We start from the raw sequence: 19,545 nt of genomic DNA on the forward strand, positions 1-19,545 counted from the left end.
TCCACTGGGTGTATCTTTTTTGCTTATTCATAACATCTAAATATTTATAATGTCTGCTCCTTCATCGCTTCTCTTTGTGCATTTTTTTCAGTCTCTGATCCTGCTACCAACTGAACACATCTCTAAATCTCAGTTTAAATTCCTGAGTGACATATATTGTTGGTGAAACCGCAAATTGGTACAATTTAGTAATTTGGCATCATTTATCGGAACAGAAACAGCGCCTTCGACCTAGTAATTCCACTTCTAGGAATTGATCCTACAAAGGTACTTGCACGTGTGCAGAAAGAAGTGGGGCCTCTCTGCCCCCACTCAGTCAGAGGCCAGCTCACCCACCCTCAGTCAGTCGGGGCCCCCTCTACCCCGCCAGTTCGAGGCCAGGTTCCACCCTCAACGGACGCTCTTCGGGTTAGTATGTCGAGGCCGCCTGGGTCAGAGAGGCCTGTTCACACCTCACTTCACACTTGAGTCAGAAGCAGCAGGGGAAGCCCTCACAGCCTCAGCGTCCCGCACGGCCGCCCCCAACACCGGCCCAAGCCGGCTGAGACTTGATTTTCTCCCGCTTTCCGGGAAGGGAGAACGAGCGCCACCGCCAAAAACGGTGACCGCAGCCCTAACCCGGCCGCTAGCAGCCCGCCGCCCGCCGCCCGCCGCCAGGGGGCGGGGCTCCGGAGGGGCGGGAAGGGGCCGACAGGGCGGGGATCGGGGCGGGGATCTGGGCGGGAAGGGGCGGGGCCGTCGGGGGTGATAGCACGGGTTGTCGTCGCCGCCGCCGCCGCCGCCGCCTCAGCAGCAGGAACTGAAGTCAACGCCGCTGCAGCCGCCTCCCGGGTAGCCGGCCGCCCGCGGGCTGGCTCGGCCGGGACCCGCAGCCATGGAGGACTTCATCGTGATCTCGGACGACAGCGGCTCCGAGAGCTCCGGGGGGACCCGCTCGGGCCGGGCGCGGAGGCTCCGCCGGGCCCTGTCCCGGACCACCGGCGCGCTGCCCCGCCGGACCGTGGTAAGTGAGCGAGCCGCCGCTCCCCGAGCCCCGCCGCGACTGGAGCGCCGCCTCCGCTCGGGCCACCCTCGGCCCGGCCCGCTGGCTCCGGCGGCCCCGCCGCCCGCCCCTGGGCGCCTCACAGCTGCAACCGCTTCCCGCCTTGCCGCCTTCCCGGCGTGTTCTACCCTGAGGAGTGCGGCGGGCCCGGGTCGGGAGGCCGGGCCTCCCGGGCTCCGCACTCAAGCCCGAGCGGGCTGAGGCTGGAGAGTGGCCGCCGAGCACATGGACGAGGTCCGGGTGCGGGGTGTGCAGGAGCCCACAGCGGGCGGCGGTCTCAGGCCGGGCCGCGCGTTTCCCCGAGCCTTGGCGGGGGTGGCGGCCGGGGGGCCCGGGGACACACGGGGTCCTGGGGGTAGTCCCGGACCTCGAGGCGGGGACGCGGGAGCGTGTAATTGTTTGGCTTGTGGTGGGTACAGATGTATGCAGGGAGGTAACAGGAGCCCGGGCGGGGAGGGAGGGAAGCTGGGGCCTGGGCCAGATGGTGGCCGCGCTCCAGGGCCTGGCAGCCAAGCGAGGGGCCCGATTTTGGAGTTGTGCAGGAGGGCCGTTTATTTCGCTTAGGAAACATTTACCAAGCTCTAAAGGAATAAGGAGGGAAACATCTTGCACGATTTCTTTTTCCCTCAGGCTCTTTGTCGTTCTTCCTAAGGTAGTGAATAAAACATCTTTCTAGAATCCTCCATAGATATTTATTGAACCCCTACTATGGGCCTGATGTTCTAAGAGCTGGGCATGCGATGGAGAACACAACATTCGCGGCTTCTGTCATAGAAGGTGATATAATCAACAAGTGGCTATTGAGTACTCAAGGGAGGGGAGGTGGGCAAGGCTTTCTATCAGGAGACTCCCAGCATCAGACTTACAACAATCTTCCCAGCCTCCCAAAGCCACACCCCAGAAATAACAGAATTGTCACACTGATGTTATTTGTAAACCCCTTTCTTCCTTTGCAAATACTTCATCAAGACAAATCTAGCTTCTGCTTCTCCAATCCCCTTCCCACTGTTTGTAGTCCCTAAGCCTCCACTGTGAGCCACTTCAGGTATAGTGCTAAATCTAGGTGGTCACTGTAGAATAAATGGCATGCAAAATCAATTAACTTATAGTGAGTGCTATGTTGCCATGGTTCAAGCAAGAGGGATCCTCAATAAATTTCAGTAAAGAATTTAGATGAGATGGACAGACAAAAGATTTTCAAGGTAAAAGTGACCCAACTTGGGAAGTGAATGGATGTCCCTAGTGCTGTGACAGTGTGGGGGACATACTAGATCCACAATAAATATTTGTTGGATGAAAGAATGGTTGACGGAATGGGAGAACGAGCAGTTCAGACAGATGTTTGACAATGAGAGCGAATACAGTAGGAGCAGGCTTGGGGTGGAGGGAATGCTGCATTCAGTTTGAACCGCAGAGGACTTGAACTCTGGAGAAAAGTCAGGACTGGAAAAATTTGGTAATCATCTAAATAGAAAGGAGCATCGAAGGTCTTATTGTGACTGAGATAATCAAGGGAAAGAATATAGAAAGAAAAGGGGTGGAAGAAAAAAATACTGCAGAATAACTCCCAACTGCATCTCCTCCCAGTTCCTCCTCTTTCCTATTCCTCCTTCTCTCAATCCCCCTTTAATTTGTCCTTCCTACTAACTTTGTCCTTTGCTCCCAAGTGGTGTCCATCTTCCCTCATCCTGGGTCAGCTTCCTTCTTCAGGTGCCCAGATGTCATCCTTATCCCAGTCTGTCGCGTGTGTTGTGACCCTTCACACACATACATAGGGGCACTCTCAAACTGCCCCCTCCCCTCCCTTGTTACCACCCAACCAAGCATTTTGATTTGGAGCTTTTTGAGTTGAAGAGGAATGAAGGGCAAGTTCCAGAGTAGTACCCAGTGTAAATCTCACTTCTCCAGAGACTTACTCCACCTTTCTAAAAACTCTGGCCTGGTTCTCCTTTTATCTTTCTTGCAAGTTAGATAAGGGTGGTAGGATAACCACACAAAAGATCAGAGGCATTGAGAGACTCGAGCAAGGTTATAAAGCCTCAAGCGCCTTTGTCCAGCTTTTCCTCAAGGCCCTGAGGTCAGAGAAACCTCTGTTTAAATATGGAACTCCCCCGCCTCCCCCCGCGCCCAACAGCTGTGTGAGCTTTGGCAAGTTCTGTCATCTCTCTCAGCTTTTGCATTTGAGAACATTAATACCTACCTGGCAGGACCATTAGAAGGTTTTTAAAGAAGCAATGCAAGGAAAATGCCAGCATAAATGATAGCTTTTGCTATACTTTGTGCTGTTTCTCAAGCTTGGCAAGCAATGAAATAAAAGAAACAAGTTTTGTAATTTTTTTTTCTTTTTTACAAATATTGACTGAGGGGAAACAACTTGCTTGAATTCAGGAAATCAGAAACCCATCTCCAATGCTAAAGTTGATGTTTCTGAACTTCTGGCTCTTAACCTGGGCTTTAGTCTTCAGTAAGTTGATGAAATGTATCTGTGTTTTTTTATAATATTTATTGCTTTTTATCCCCCCTACTTATAAAAGCAGAACATATTCAGATAATTTTGGTTGGCCTAATTACAAAAAATTGAGAAATATATATAGAAGAAAATTTAATTGCCCTTAATCTCGCTATCCAAAAATAACCAATGTTAACATTTTGAAGTATGCCTGCCTAAACTTTTATTTGTAAATACCAGTGTTCACTCATACATAGCCATGTGTCATCCCCATATGTTTTTGCAAAAATGAAGTCTTGCTATACTTCATTGTTTTCAGTTTGCCTTTTCTCTTAATATACTTTTTATCTCTTTCTGCATCAATAAATACACATCACCAATATTTTTAATGTATTTCATTGTACAGATTTATAATTACATTTCTTTTCCTATAAATGGATATTATGCTGCCATTTCTAAATTTTCTCTATTATAAACAACTCAGTGAGAAATTTCCTCATAAATAATCTTTGTACCTTTGTTTGTTTGTTTAGGATAAGTTCCTCTTAGAAGTGAGATTGCTGAGTCTAAAGGTATGCCCTCTTTGGAGGGCTTTTGATATATATTATCATATTTCCTACAGAAATCGTGCACCAATTATATTTTCACCACACCCCTTTCCCCACTACCTAGTCAATATCTACCCCTAGATACTGTCAATTTATTCAGTATGTAAATATTTATTGAACATTTACTATATGTCAGGCACTCTTGTAGTTGCTAAGAATACGGCTGTGTAACAAAACCAAGTCCCTGTTTTTGTGGAGATTTCATTTTAGTTAGATGGAGACAGAATAAACAGTCACATAAATGTCATGTCAGAGTGTTAGAAAGAAAAGTAAGGAATTTTTGTTCTCTTAATATTTGCTGATTTGATAGCCAGATTCTGTGAGCTGTCATGGTTTTAATTTTTTCTATGGTTGTGGGTTGTGATTCATTCTCTCATTAAATACATATTGAGCACATCCTCTGACCTTGGGTACCAAAGGTGAACCATATGACAATGGACATACATTCTAGTGAGGAGATAAGAGCAATAAACTAACAAATAAGTGAACAATATAATAGAGAATAACTTGGGTGGGGTTGGGAATGTTAGATTGCGTCTTCAAAGAAGGCCTTTCTGAAGAGTTAATATTTGATAAGAGAAAAAAATGACAGATTTGTTATGAGAAGATCTTGGGGAATAAAGTAGCAGTGTAAAGCGTGCAGCAAAAACAAAGGCTTGGAAGTTGGAAGGGACATGACTAATTGGAAGAATCAAAAGGCCAATGGGGCTAGAATGTCAGTGAAGGACAGAGTTGGAAGAGATGAGAAGTAGGTGGGCTAGGTTATATAGGACCTTCTAGACCACAACAAGGAACTTGGATTTTATTCTTATGTAATAAGAAATCTTTGAAGGGTTTTTAGCAGGGGAAGAACATGATCTGATTTACACTTTTAAAAGGTGACTTTAGGGGCTTCCCTGGTGGCGCAGTGGTTGAGAGTCCGCCTGCCAATGCAGGGGACACGGGTTCGTGCCCTGGTCTGGGAAGATCCCACATGCCGCGGAGCGGCTGGGCCCGTGAGCCACAACTACTGAGCCTGCGCGTCTGGAGCCTGTGCTCCGCAACGGGAGGGGCCGCGACAGTGAGAGGCCCGCGCACCTCAATGAAGAGTGGCCCCCACTCGCCGCAACTGGAGAAAGCCCTAGCGCAGCAACGAAGACCCAACACAGCCAAAAATAAATACATAAATAAATAAATTTTAAGAGTTCTCTTTTAAAGGTGTTAAATTTAAGATGCCTGTGGGAGAGCCAACTGGAGATGCGAGGTATAAGGTTTGTACTGAGTTTGGAAGCCAGGGGAGAAGTCCTGACTAATTTGGTGTCATTAGCACATAAGTTGTAAAGTCATTGACCTAGAAGACTTCATCTAGGCTGACAGTCTACAAGAGGAAGAGCATCCAGGATCTAGCCCTAGAGCATGCCACAGTGCCTGGCCCAGGGGAAGGCAAGGGGAGGAGGAGCAGCTAGTGAGGTTGGAGATCAGAGTGTGTCCTCAGCATGTAGCAGAGCTGGACATCTTGCACATGTTTATTGGAGATCTCTCTCTCTCTCCATATGTATGTGTGTATATATGTATGTGTGTATATATATATATATATATATATATATATATATATATACATACATATATACACACACACATAGGGTGTGTGCGTGAATTGCCTGTTCTCATCCTATTGGGTTTCTGTTTGTGTGTTTACTAATTTGTCAGTTTTACTCACATAGTAAAGACTTTTTATAGGTTGGATTGGGTCCTCCAAAAAGATGTGTTGAAGTCCCCACCACCACTACAGAATGTGACCTTATTTGAAAATCGAGTCATTGCAGATGTAATCAGTGAAGATGAGATCATAGAGTAGGGTGGACCCTTAGTCCGATATGACTAGTATCCTTATAAGAAGATGTGAAGACAGAGGAAGAACACCATGTGACGATGGGAGTTATGCAGCTGCAAATCAAGGAACACCAAGGATTGCTCATGACACCAGAAGCTAAGAGAAGGGCACAGAACAGATTCTCCCCTAGAGCCTTGGAGAGAGCATGGTCCTGCAGACACCTTGATTTTGGACTTCTGAGCCTCCAGAACTGTGAGAGGATGTTGTTTTAAGCCAGCCAGTGTGTAGCAATTTGTACTAGGAAACTACCCCTGTGTTATACATGTTACATTTTTTCCCCACTTTTGATTTTTTTGGTTTTCTTTACAGAGGTTTTAAATTTTTACATAGTCAATTCTGTCACCCTTTTCCTTTATGATTTCTGTCTTTGTTGTCATACTTAGAAAGACTTTCCTCACTCCTAAGATTATAAATATATTTTTTTCATTAATCCACCTGGAATTAGTTTCAAAAAAAGAATAGAATGGTAATCTAATATTTTCTCTCCAGATGGTTAGCTAGTTGTCCCAACATCATTTATTGAATTATCTGTCCTTTTTCCCCAGTGGTTTGAAATATTACCTTTATCAACTAATAACCTTTGTGTCTACTTGTGGACTTTGTATTCTGACCTTGTTACATGCTGTTTTAATAAGAAGCAGAGGAAACTTTTCATTGCTCTTCTTTTTTAGAATTTTTCTGGCTAATTTTGCATATTTATTCTTTCAGATAACTTTAAAATCACTTGGTCAACTTCCAAATAATTTTTACTTTTAAAATTGGGATTGCACTAAATTTAGAAATCTGTAGTTTGTGATGTTTTATTTAATGAAGTTTTACATTTTACATGTGTATTTGTGCATCTTTTTTCTTTATTTTTTTCTTTGTTTTATGTTTAGAAAGATATTTCCTGTCCTGAGATTATTTTCCTATTATTTACTTATTATTGTTCATTGACTATCTCATTTTTGACATTTATTTCTTTAATTCATCTGAAATGCTTTATATAGCATGAAGTATGCTTACCATTTTCCGTATACGGTATTGCCTTATTTCTAAGACAACACTGAATCTAAGACTTGCTGTCAGTTTAAGAACAGCTTTTCAAGAAAAAAGAACCGGGCTTCCCTGGTGGCACAGTGGTTGAGAGTCCGCCTGCCAGTGCAGGGGACGCGGGTTCGTGCCCTGGTCTGGGAAGATCCCACATGCCGTGGAGCAGCTGGGCTCGTGAGCCATGGCCGCTGAGCCTGCGCGTCCGGAGCCTGTGCTCCGCAACGGGAGAGGCCACAACAGTGAGAGGCCTGCGTACCATGCAAAAAAAAAAAGAAAAGAAAAAAGAACCTACCTCATGAAATGTATATACTATTAGATGCATCCTGATTGCAGATGTATGAGGGAAACATTCTGGATATAGAACTTATAATATATGATTTTAATCATTTGTCTTTGAATCATTTCTTAAATAATTATTTTTCTCCATTTATCTGAAACACATTTTTTATACCAGATTATTTTAAGCACTTGGATCTATTTCTGGGTTTTCTTTTATGTTTCATTGATTTGTGTATTTTCAGTGTCAGAATTTGACTGTCTTATTTTTGTGGTTTGATAGTATTTTTTTTGGTATCTATTCGAGCAAATACCTCTTCTCACTTTTTTTTTCCCCCAAAATTTCATGTCTGTTGTGACCATTTAGTCCTCCAAGTGAATTTTAGAATCATCTTATCAAGGATTGCATTAGATCAGAGTTTCTTTGGGCCAGATAATTCTTTGTTGTGGGAAGCTGTCCCATGCACTGTGGAATGTTTAGTAGCATCTTTGGTCTCTACCCACTAGATGCCAGCCAGTAGCAGCAGACCCTTCACTTGTGACTACCAAAAATGTCTCCAGATATTGCTAAATATCTCCTGTGGGGAGCAAAATTGCCACTGGTTCAGAACGACTACATTAGATTTATAAGTTAATTAGAGGAGTTTAATATCTTAATAGTATTGTCTTCCTAATTGGAAGCACAGTTTAACTTTAATTTTACAGGGTTTCCTTCTTGGCAGTAATAAAACTTTAAGACTTTCTTTGTTTGGGTTCTGTGCCTTTCTCATCAAGGAGCTGGTGTTTTGATTCAGAGTGACTGTTTGCTACATAGAACTGACCATGTTAATCATGGTGAGCATCACATAGTAAGAAAAGCTGGTACTTATGCCAGGCACCATGTTAAGTGCTTTGCACGGATTAACTCAATGTAATCTTCACTGCAACCCTATGAGGTGTAGGTACTATTATTATCCCTATTTGATAGATGAGGAAACTGAGGTAGGTTCAACCAGGTGCTAACTGATAGAGCAGATTTACCACCACTAGTGTCAGTCTTGAAAATCCTGGGGTGAACTTGCAAACCTCTCACCACGTTTCCAAAGGAATTCCTCTGGGGATGCTGGAAATAGTTAAGTGGGAAAAAGCAAACTGCAATGTATAATTCTATTTTTCAAATGTGCGTTTTTATCAGAATAGACTCACCAGTGTTTTTTAATCCAAAAATTATTTTTTAAACCCTATCATGTACTTTAAAAATACTTTTTAAATCACTTTCTCTTTCTCAATCCCTTCTCCCAAAAATTGCAAGTTCCCTGCTGGACATAGCCACATACTTAATGCCTCAAACATAGTAGGTGCTCATTATTTATTCAGGGAGAAACAGAATTCTTATTGGTTTTCTAAGGAATCCTTTCCTCCTGAGATAAGTTATGTCAAAATACCCTCTGCGATGGGAGAGCCAGGGGATAAATAATGGCTTCCATCCCAAGCTAATTTTTTATAAAGATTTTTGGAACTAAAACTATGGATATGTTTTAGAGTAGAAGGCAAAATTCACCTACATTTTTAATTTAAAACATTAGATGTCAAACTATTGATAATTTGGATCTTAAATCAAGGTCGGGTCCCATGTAAGCCTGCAGATCACTTGCCCCGTTCCCCCTTAACAGCTTTATTAAGATATAATTCCATACCATACATAAAATTTGCCCATAAAATTCCCTGAGTAGTTTAACAATCACCATTGTTTTAGATTTTAGAACATTTTCTTCACTCCAGAAGGAAACCCTATAGTCTCCAATGGGTTCTCGGGGTTTTTTTTTAAGGTATACAATTTGTGTCATTTAAAAAATAAAATTTCCCCATTTTAAATTATAAAAATTATTTAAAAATTTTAAAGAGGCAAAAAACTCAGGACATCAGAAAGAACACACCCCTGTCCATACCCGCTCTCCAGAGATAACTAATAGTTTTCTCTGTGTATGTACACAAACATACCTAAATGTCTAATTTTTCTCCCAGTGGAGTCATAGTAATTTTTTTAAACCACTTAATATATTTTAGGCATTTAAAAAAAATATTGGTACCTCATTCAGACTATTGTCCACTTTGTTTACCATGGTATTCCCAGTGCATAACATGGTTCCTGGCACACAGTGAGTATTCATTCAATAAATATTTTATCAGCTGCATGTTATTCTCATATAAAAATGCCACATTTAACCAATCCCTTATTTTAATTAATTTATTTATTTATTTTAACATCTTTATTGGAGTATAATTGCTTTACAATGTTGTGTTAGTTTCTGCTGCATAACAAAGTGAATCATCTATACGTATACATATACCCCTATATCTCCTTCCTCTTGCGTCTCCCTCCCACCCTCCCTATCCCACTCCTCTAGGTGGTCATAAAGCACCGAGCTGATCTCCCTGTGTTTTGCAGCTGCTTCCCACTAGCTATCTATTTTACATTTGGTAGTATATATAAGTCCATGCCACTCTCACTTTGTCCCAGCTTAACCTTCCCCCTCCCCATGTCCTCAAGTCCATTCTCCACGTCTGCGTCTTTATTCCTATCCTGCCCCTAGTTTCTTCAGAACTTTTTTTTTTTAGATTCCATATGTATATGTTAGCATACGGTATTTGTTTTTCTCTTTCTGAACCTCTCCCTTATTGATTTTAATTTTTTTGCTATTACAGACTATGATGTGATGAACTCTCTTGCATGGTTATAAGAATATGTTTTTAGGACAAGTTCCTTACAATGGAATTCTGGAGTTAGAGAGTAATAAGTATTTATAATTTTAAAGTATACCACTGTTGTGGACATAATGTCATTCTTTGTGCAATCCTAGTGTCTGAAACCCAGAACTATGTTTGTAAAACTCCCACCTTTGGAGATACAATCTATTTCCTCCTTTAAAAAAAAAAGCCGAAATGCCAGGTACTCACATTCCCAGGCTCCCTTGCACCTAATGCTTGGACATAGAACCTAGATTATACCAGTCAGAAGTACTTATTCCAGACTTTGAATTGGAAGCTGGTGATGGGAAAAAGCAGGGTAAGGTAGACTCCATTTTGGTAAGACAGCAGCAGCAATGGCAATTACATGTAGCAGTAGGGTACAGGGTATAGCTGGCCATGGAAGCTGTGGTGTTTGTGCCCACTGACAGTGATAATCGCATATTCAGTTGTGCACTATGGTTTAGAGCATCAGTTTTGGCTGTGTAGACTCCAAACTTGGTTCTCAGGTTCTCCTCTAGATTCTAGGAGCTACCCTTTTGCTTGCAACTAAGATCACTAGTTGATATATAACCACCAAATTATACTTCAAAAAGGATGTAATATATATTCTTATGCTGACAGTGTTTAAGAATACCTGTTTTCTTATACTTTGGCAAACCTGGATATTATGAAATTTCTTAGATTTGTGCCAAATATAATGGTCTAACTTTTCAATTGCCTAGAATTTTGCTGAAAGGAAAAACTCCTTTCAAATAATGAGTTAACTCATTTAATACTATTGAATGATCTACCCAAATATGTGTAAAACTACCTGTGTCATAAGCTAAGTTTCCAGATAATTCGGGGCCTATTTTCTACATATTTTAATTACTGTAGCTCTGAAGTTGTCTTGATATTTGGTAGTACAAAGCCTCCTTATTTGTCTTTTGTTTTCCCTTTAAGTTATTCTTGAGCCTTTCCACTTTCAAAGGAATGTTTGAATCATCTTATTTATTCCTTTAAAAAAATACCATTTTTGTTTGGAATTTATTAAATTTATAGGGTAATTTGGGGATAACCAACACTTTTTAAACTTTAAATTTTTGTTATAAAAGATATATGAATAGACTATCTGAATAGACCTATATCTATTAAAGAAATTGAATCAATAATTAGTAACCTTCCAAATCAGAAAACACCAGGCTCAGATGGGTTCACTGGTATATTCCACTAAACATTTCTAAACCTTTAAGGAAGAAATTATACCAGTTCTCTACAGAAGATAGCAGCAGGGGGAACACTTCCTAACTCATTCTCTGAGGCCAGCATTACCCTAATACCCTAAAACCAGACAAAGACATTACAAGAAAAGAAAACTATAGACTAGTAGCTCTCATTGAACATAGATGCAAAAACCCTTAACAAAATATTAACAATTGAATCCAACAATGTATAAAAAGAATTATACACCACGACCAAGAGGAATTTATTCCAGGTATGCAAATCTGGTTCAACATTTGAAAACCAACTAATGTCATCCACCACATCGACAGGCTAAAGAAGAAATTTTTTCTTCATATGATCGTATGATCATATTAGTAGATGCAGAAAAACCATCTGACAAAATCCAACACCTATTCATGGTAAAAAGAAAAGAAAAGAAAAGAAAAACTCAGCAAACTAGGATTAAAGAGGAAACTTCCTCACCTTGATAAAGAACAGCTACAAAAAACCTCTCATACTTAATGGTAAGAAACTTAAAATTGTCCCACTAAGATCAGGAACAAGGCAAGGACATCCTTTCTCACCAGTGCTTTTCAGCATTGTACAGGAAGTTCTAACTAATGCTATTAGACAAGAAAAAGTATACAGATTAGGAAAGAAGAAATAAAATTGTCTTTACTCACAGATGTCATAATCACCTATGTAGGAAAAAATCCAAAAGAATTAACAACAACAACAGCAAAAACTAATAAGCGATAATAGCAAGACTGTAGGATGCAAGGTCAGCTTACAAAAGTCAGTCACTTTCCTGTATACCAGCAGTGAACAAGTGGAATTTGAAATTAAAAGCATATTACCATTTACATTAAAACCTAAAAAAATGAAATACTTAAGTATAAATCCCATAAATATGTATAAGATCTATATGAGGAAAACTATAAAACTGATAAAATATATCAAAGAAGAAATAAATAAATAAATGGAGATATAGTCCATGTTCATAGAAAGGAAGACTCAATATTGTCAGGATGTCAGTTCTTATGAACCAGATCTATAGATTCAATGCACTCCCAATCAAGATCCTAGCAAGTTATTTTGTGGGTATCAGTAAACTGATTAAGGTTTATATGGAGAAGCAATAGCCAACTGAATATTGAAGGAGAAGAACAAAGTCAGAGGACTGTCACTACCTGACTTCAAGACTTACTACAAACTACAGTAGTCAAAACAGTGTGGTATTTGATGAAAGAATAGACAAATAGATCAGTGGAACAGAATAAAAAGCCCAGAAATAGACCCACATTACTATAGTCCACTGATCTTTGACAAAGGAGCAAAAGATAGTCTTTTCAACAAACAGTGCTGCAACAACTGGGCATTCACATGCAAACATGAATCTAGACAGACCTTACAACTTTTATAAAAATTAACTCAAAATGGATCATAGACCTAAACATAGATGCAAAACTGTAAAATTCTCAGAAGATAGCATAGGAGAAAACCTAGATGACTTTGGGTTTGGCAGTGATGTTTTAGATACAACACCAAGGACATGATCTATGGAAGAAATAATTGCTAAGCTGGACTTCACTACCTAAAACTTCCCTGTGAAAGACAAGAGATTGAGAAGATAAGCCACAGACTAGGAGAAAATATTGCAAAAGACACATCTGATAAAGGACTGCTTTGAAAATATGCAAAGAGTTCTTAAAACTCAACAATAAGTAAACAAACAACCTGATTAAAAAATGGACAAAGGACATAAACATACGTCATCAAAGAGGGTATACAGATGGCAAATAAGTGTATGAAAAGATGTTCAACATCATATGCCATTAGGGAATTGAAAATTAAAATAACAATGAAATATTACTACATTTGGATTTTAGACTACCCCAAATCCAAAACACTGACAACACCAAATGCTGGTGAGGATGTGGAATAATGGAATTCTCACTCATTACTGGTGGGGATTCAAAATGGTACAGCAAATTTGGAAGACAGTTTGGCAGTTTTTTACAAAACTAAATGTGTTCTTACCATAAAAACCAGCAATTGCGCTCCTTGGTATTTACCCAGATGAATTGTAACTTATGTCCACACAGAAAACCAAATACAGGTGTTTATATCAGCTTCATTCATAATTGCCGAAACTTGGAAGCAACTAAGATGTCCTTCAATAAGTGAATGGATAAGTAAACTGTGGTACATCCAGACGGTGGAATATTATTCAGCACTAAAAAGAAATAAGCTATCAAGCCATGAAAATACTTGGCATAAACTTCAATGGCTTTTTTCACTTAGTAATATGTAATCTGAAAAGACTACATACTGTATGATTCCAACAATGCAACATTCTGGAAAAGTGAAAACCGTGGAGACAGTGAAAAGATTACTGGTTGCCAGGGGTTAATGGAGAGGGAGAACTGAATAAGCAAAGCACAGGATTTTTCAGGCAGTGAAACTATTCTGTATGATACTACAGTGGTAGATACATGTCATTATACATTTGTCAAAACCCATAAAATGTACAGCACCAAGAGTAAACCCTTAATGTAAACTATGGGCTTTGGGTGTTGATAATGTGTCAGTGTAGGTTCATCAGTTGTAACTAATATACCACCGTGATGCTGATATTGGGGAAGGTTGTGCATATGTGGGGAGAGGGGATATATGGGAACACTCTGTACTTTCTGCCCAATTTTGCTGTGAACCTAAAACTGCTCTAAAAAGTAAAGTTTATTAATTAAAAAAAACTTACATGTACCAGTCCAAAAAATTCAAATACTAGAGAATGGTATACAATGAAAATTAGGGTAGTGTTAGTCCCCAGCTCATTATTTTCCAGAGTTTTTCTGGGTTTTGTCACATTTCTCTTTTTTTTAAGTTATTTATTTTAAATTTTAGCTTTATTGATGTATAATTGACAAAATTGTAAGATATTTAAAGTGTATGTCATGGTGATTTGATATGCATATGCATTGTGAAAGGATTCCTCCCATCTAGTTAATTAACAAAGTTTTCCGTTTTTAACCAAAGTTTCACACATTATCGATGAACTTTTGTGTCATGTCACATTTTCTAAAAATCCTCATCAATTTTTTATTGAGGTATAATTGACATATACCATTATATTAGTTTCAGGTGTACAACATAATGATTCAGTAATTGTATACACTGCAAAATGACCTACTTAATAAATCTAGTTACCATCATTCACCATACAGAGTTACAAAGAAAATTTTTTTCTTGTGATGAGAATTTTTTTAAGATTTACTCTCTTGGCAACTTTCAAATATGCCCTGCAATATTATTGATATATTATTATAATACATTATAATATAATTATTAATATTATTATATAACATATAATATTATAAAATAATATATTATAAAATATTATTGATATAATTACTGTGTTAAACATTACATCCCCATAACTTATTTTATAAGTGGAAGTTTATACCTCTTGACCTTGTTCACCCATTTTGCCCACCCTCACAACCCTCCTGGCAAACACCATTCTGTTCTCTGTACCTGTAAATTTCGTATTGTGTGTTTGTTTTTCTTTTTAGATTCCACGTATAAGTGAAATAATATGGGATTTGTCTTTCTCTTTCTGACTTATTTCACTTAGCATGGTACCCTCTAGGTCCATCCATGTTATCACAAATGGCAAAATTTCATACTTTTTTATGGCTGAGTAGTATTCTATTGTATATATATATGTATTTATATATATACTATACACACACACACATACACACTACATATTTATCTGGTCATCCATCAATGGACACTTAGGTTGTTTCCATTTCTTGGCTATTGCAACTAATGCTGCAGTGAACATAGTGGTGCATGTATCTTTTCAAATTAGTGTTTTCATTTTCTTCAGATAAATACCCAGAAGTAGAATTGCTGGATGGATCACATGTTAGTTCTATTTTTAATTTTGGGGGGGACTTCCATACTGTTTTCCATATCAGCTGTACCAATTTACATTCCCACTAACAGTGCACAAGGGTGCCCTTTTCTCCACATCCTTGCCAACCCTTGTTATCTCCTGTCTTTTTGATAAGAGCCACTGTAACAGGCATGAGGTAGTAGTTCATTGTGGTTTTGATTTGCATTTCCCTGATGATTAGTGATGTTGAGCATCTTTTCATGTGTCTGTTGGCCATCTATATGTCTTGTTGGGAAAATGTCTATTTAGGTCCTCTGTCCATTTCTTAATCAGATATTTGGTTTTTTGTTATTGAGTTGTATGAGTTCTATATATATTTTGGATATTACTCTTTTATCAGATGCATGATTTGCAAATATTTTCTCTAACTCAGTAGGTTGCCTTTTCATTTTGCTGATGGTTTCCTTTTTTGTGCAGAAGCTTTTTAGTTTGATGAAGTCCCACTTGTTTATTTTTGCTTTTGTTGCCTTTACTTTTGGAATCAGATACAAAAATAATCACCAAGACCAATGTCAAGGAGCTTACCACCTATGTTTTCTTCTAGGAGTTCTGTAGTTTCGAGTCTTACATTCAGGTCTCTAATCCATTTTCAGTTAATTTCTGTGTATGGTGTAAGATAGTATCAATCATTTCATTCTTTTGCTTGTGACTGTCTAGTTTTCCTAGCACCATTTATTAAAGAGACTGTCCCTTCCCCATTGTATAGTGTTACCTCCTTTCATAAATTAATTGACCATATGTATGTGGGTTTGTTTCTGGGATCTCTATTTTTTTAATTGATCCATGTGTCTGTTTTTATGCCAAAATCATACTGAGTTTGAAATCAGGGAGTGCAGTGCCTTCAGCTTTGTTCTTCTTAAGACTGCTTTGGCTATTTGGGGTCTTTTGTGGTTCCATACAAATTTTAGGATTCTTTGTTCTATTTCTGTGAAATGTGCCATCAGGATTTTGATGGGGATTGCATTGAATCTGTAGATTGCTTTGGGTAATATGGGCATTTTAACAATATTAATTATTCCAAACCATGAGCATGAAACATCTTTCCATTCATTTGTGTTTTCTTCAATTTCTTTCATCAGTGTCTTATAGTTTTCAGTGTGTAGGTCTTTTACCTCCTTGGTTAATTTTATTTGTAGGTATTTTATTCTTTTTGATACAATTGTAAATGGGATTGTTTTCTTTTTTGATAGTTCATTGTTAGTATGTAGAAATACAACAGATTTTTGTATATTTATTTTGTACTCTGCAACTTTCCTGAATTTATTAGTTCTTACAGTTTTTTGGTGGAGTTATCACACTTTATATAATATATTGTCCACAAATACTGCCATTTATTTCTGTGTCTTGCCTAATTGCTCTGGCTAGGACTTCCAATACTATGTGGAATAAAAGTGACAAGAGTGGACATCCTTGTCTTATTCCTGATCTTAGAGGAAATGCTTTCAGCTTTTTACCATTGAGTATGATGTTAGCTGTGGCCTTATCATATATGGCCTTTACTATGTTGAGGTATGTTTCCATCTCTACCCACTTTATTGAGAGTTTTTGTCATAAATGGATGCTGAATTTTGTCAAATGCTTTTTCTGCAACTATTGATTTAATCATATGATTTTTATCCTTTGTTAATGTGGTATATCATGTTAATTGAATTGTGGATGGTGAACCATCCTTGCATTCCTGGACTAAATCCCACTTGATCATGGTGTATGATCCTTTTAATGTATTGTTGGATTCGGTTTGCTAGGATTTCTGCATCTATGTTCATCAGTGATGTTGGCCTGAAATTTTCTTTTTTTGTGGTATTCTTTTTTTTTTTTTTGCGGTACATGGGCCTCTCACTGTTGTGGCCTCTCCCGCTGAGGAGCACAGGCTCCGGACGTGCAGGCTCAGCGGCCATGGCTCACGGTCCCAGCCGCTCCGCGGCATGTGGGATCTTCCCAGACTGGGGCACGAACGCGTGTCCCCTGCATCCGCAGGTGGACTCTCAACCACTGTGCCACCAGGGAAGCCCCATTTTGTGGTATTCTTGTCTGGTTTTGGTATCAAGGTCATTCTTGCCTTGTAAAATGAGTTTGGAAGAGTTCCTTCCTCTTCAGTTTTCTGGAAGAGTTTGAGAAGGATAGTTATTAAATCTTATTTAAATATTTGGTAGAATTCACCAAAGAAGCCATGACCCTGGACTTTTGTTTGGGGTGAGGGGCAGTTTTTTACTACTAATTTAATCTCATTATTAGTAATCTGTCAATTCAGATTTTTTATTTTTTCATGATTCAGTCTTGGAAGATTGTATGTTTCTAGGAGTTTATCCATTTCTTCTAGGTTGTCCAATTTTTTAGCATATAATTGCTCTTAGTAGTTTTATGATCCTGTGTATTTCTGTGATATCAGTTGTAACTTCTCTTTCATTTCTGATTTTATTTATTTGAGCCCTTTCTATTTTTTTCTTGGTGAGTCTAGCTAAATGTTTGTCAATTTTGTTTATCTTTTCAAAGAATCAGCTCTTAGTTTCATTGATCTTTTCTGTTGTCTTTATAGTCTTTATTTCATTTCTATCTACTCTGATCTTTGTTATTTCCTTCCTTCTCCTAACTTTAGGATTCATTTCTTCTTTTTCTAGTTCCTTTAGGTGTAAAATTAAATTGTGTCTTTGAGATTTTTCTTGTTTCTTGAGGTAGGCCTGTATCACTCTCAACTTCCTTCTTAAAACTTCTTTTGCTGCATCCCATAGATTTTGGTAAGTTGTATTTCCATTTTCATTTGTCTCAAGGTATTTTTTTTTTGATTTCTTTGTTTACCCATTGGCTGTTCAGTAGCATGTTGTTTAATCTCCATGTATTTGTGATTTTTCCAGTTTTCTTCTTGTAATTAATTTTTAATTTCATACCATTGTTGTTAGAAAAGATGCTTGATGTGATTTCATTCTTCTTAAATTTATTGAGACTTTATTTTGTTAAATATGGCCTATCCTGGAGAATGTTCCACATGCACATGAGAAGAATGTATATTCTGTTGCTTTTGGCTGGAATGTTCTGTTTATATCTATTAAGTTAATCTGGTCTAGTGTGTCTTTTAAGGCCAATGTTTCCATATTGATTTTCTGTCTGAATGATTTATCCATTGATGTAAGTGGGGTATTAAAGTATATCACAATTTTTTTCATTGCTATCAGTTTCCCCCATTACATCTGTTAATGTTTGCTTTATATATTTAGGTGCTCCTGTGTTGGGTACATAAATATTTACAAATGTTATATTCTCTGGTTTGATTGACCACTTTGTCATTATGTAATGCCCTTCTTTGTCTTTTATTACAGTCTGCTTTAAAGTTTATTTTGTCTGATATAAGTACAGTTACCCCAGCTTTCTTTTGGTTTCCATTTGCCTGGAATGTCTTTTTCCATCCCTTCACTTTTAGTCAGTATGTGTCCTTACATCTGAAGTAAGTCTTATAGGCAGCATATAGATGGGTCTTGTTTTTTTTTTTTTTTAATCCACGCAGCCACTCTATATCTTTTGATTGGAGAATTTAGCCCATTTACATTTAATTATTGATAGGTGTGTACTTATTACCATGTTGTTAATTGTTTTCTGGAAGTTTTGTAGTTCTTCTCTGTTCTTTCTTTTGCTCTCTTTCCCTGTTGTCTGATGACTTTCTTTAGTGTTACGCTTAGATTCCTTTCATATTATCTTTTGTGTATATACTATAGGTTTTTGCTTTGTGGCTACCATGAGGGTCATATATAACAGCCTATATATATGACAATCTAAGTCTCCTTAATATAGGTCTTGAAATTTCCCAGTAAGTTTATTCCAGGGACTTTAAAATTTTTATTCAAATATGTTTATTGGGGGATAATTCTCCAACTCTCTGGATACCAACTGGGTGTCACACAATTTCATTCAATTCTGACACTACCTGGACTCATCACAGAACCCACAGGTTAAGGGCTTAGTCCTACAAGACTGCCCCCCTCTTCAGATGCCAATTGCATGTAGTGCAAGTTACCTTCACTTCTTTCCAACTTGTCTACAAATCAGGGATTCCCACCACCCCCTTCTAAGGTTTGATAATTTGCTATAATGGCTCACAGAACTCAGGGAAACACTTTACTTACTGTTACCAGTTTATTCTAAAGGACGTAAATGAACAGCCAGATGAAGAAGTACAGAGGGCAAAGTTCAGAAGGGTCTCAAGTGCAGGAGCTTCTGTCCCCATGTAATTTAGGGTACACCACCCTCCTGGCACATGGACGTGTTCACCAACTCAGAAGCTCTCCAAACCCTGTTGTTTAGGATTTTTATGTAGGCTCCATGACAGTGGGTGTGACTGATTAAATCCCTAGCCATTGCTGATTACCTCAATCTTGA

General features: G+C 38.7%; 1 protein-coding gene across 1 annotated transcript in view; it reads left to right on the plus strand.

Annotated features, from left to right (window-relative positions):
- Positions 1-786: 786 nt before the first annotated feature.
- Positions 787-19,545, plus strand: part of SIMC1 (SUMO interacting motifs containing 1) — a 107,422-nt gene continuing 88,663 nt past the window's right edge. Inside the window, exon 1 of the mRNA XM_060092444.1 lies at positions 787-1,003. Coding sequence (XP_059948427.1) covers positions 875-1,003 — 129 coding nt within the window. The 5' untranslated portion in view covers positions 787-874. The remainder of the gene's footprint in view (positions 1,004-19,545) is intronic.

Source organism: Mesoplodon densirostris, chromosome 3 (genome assembly GCF_025265405.1).
Source record: "Mesoplodon densirostris isolate mMesDen1 chromosome 3, mMesDen1 primary haplotype, whole genome shotgun sequence".
NCBI classification, from domain to species: Eukaryota; Metazoa; Chordata; class Mammalia; order Artiodactyla; family Ziphiidae; genus Mesoplodon; species Mesoplodon densirostris.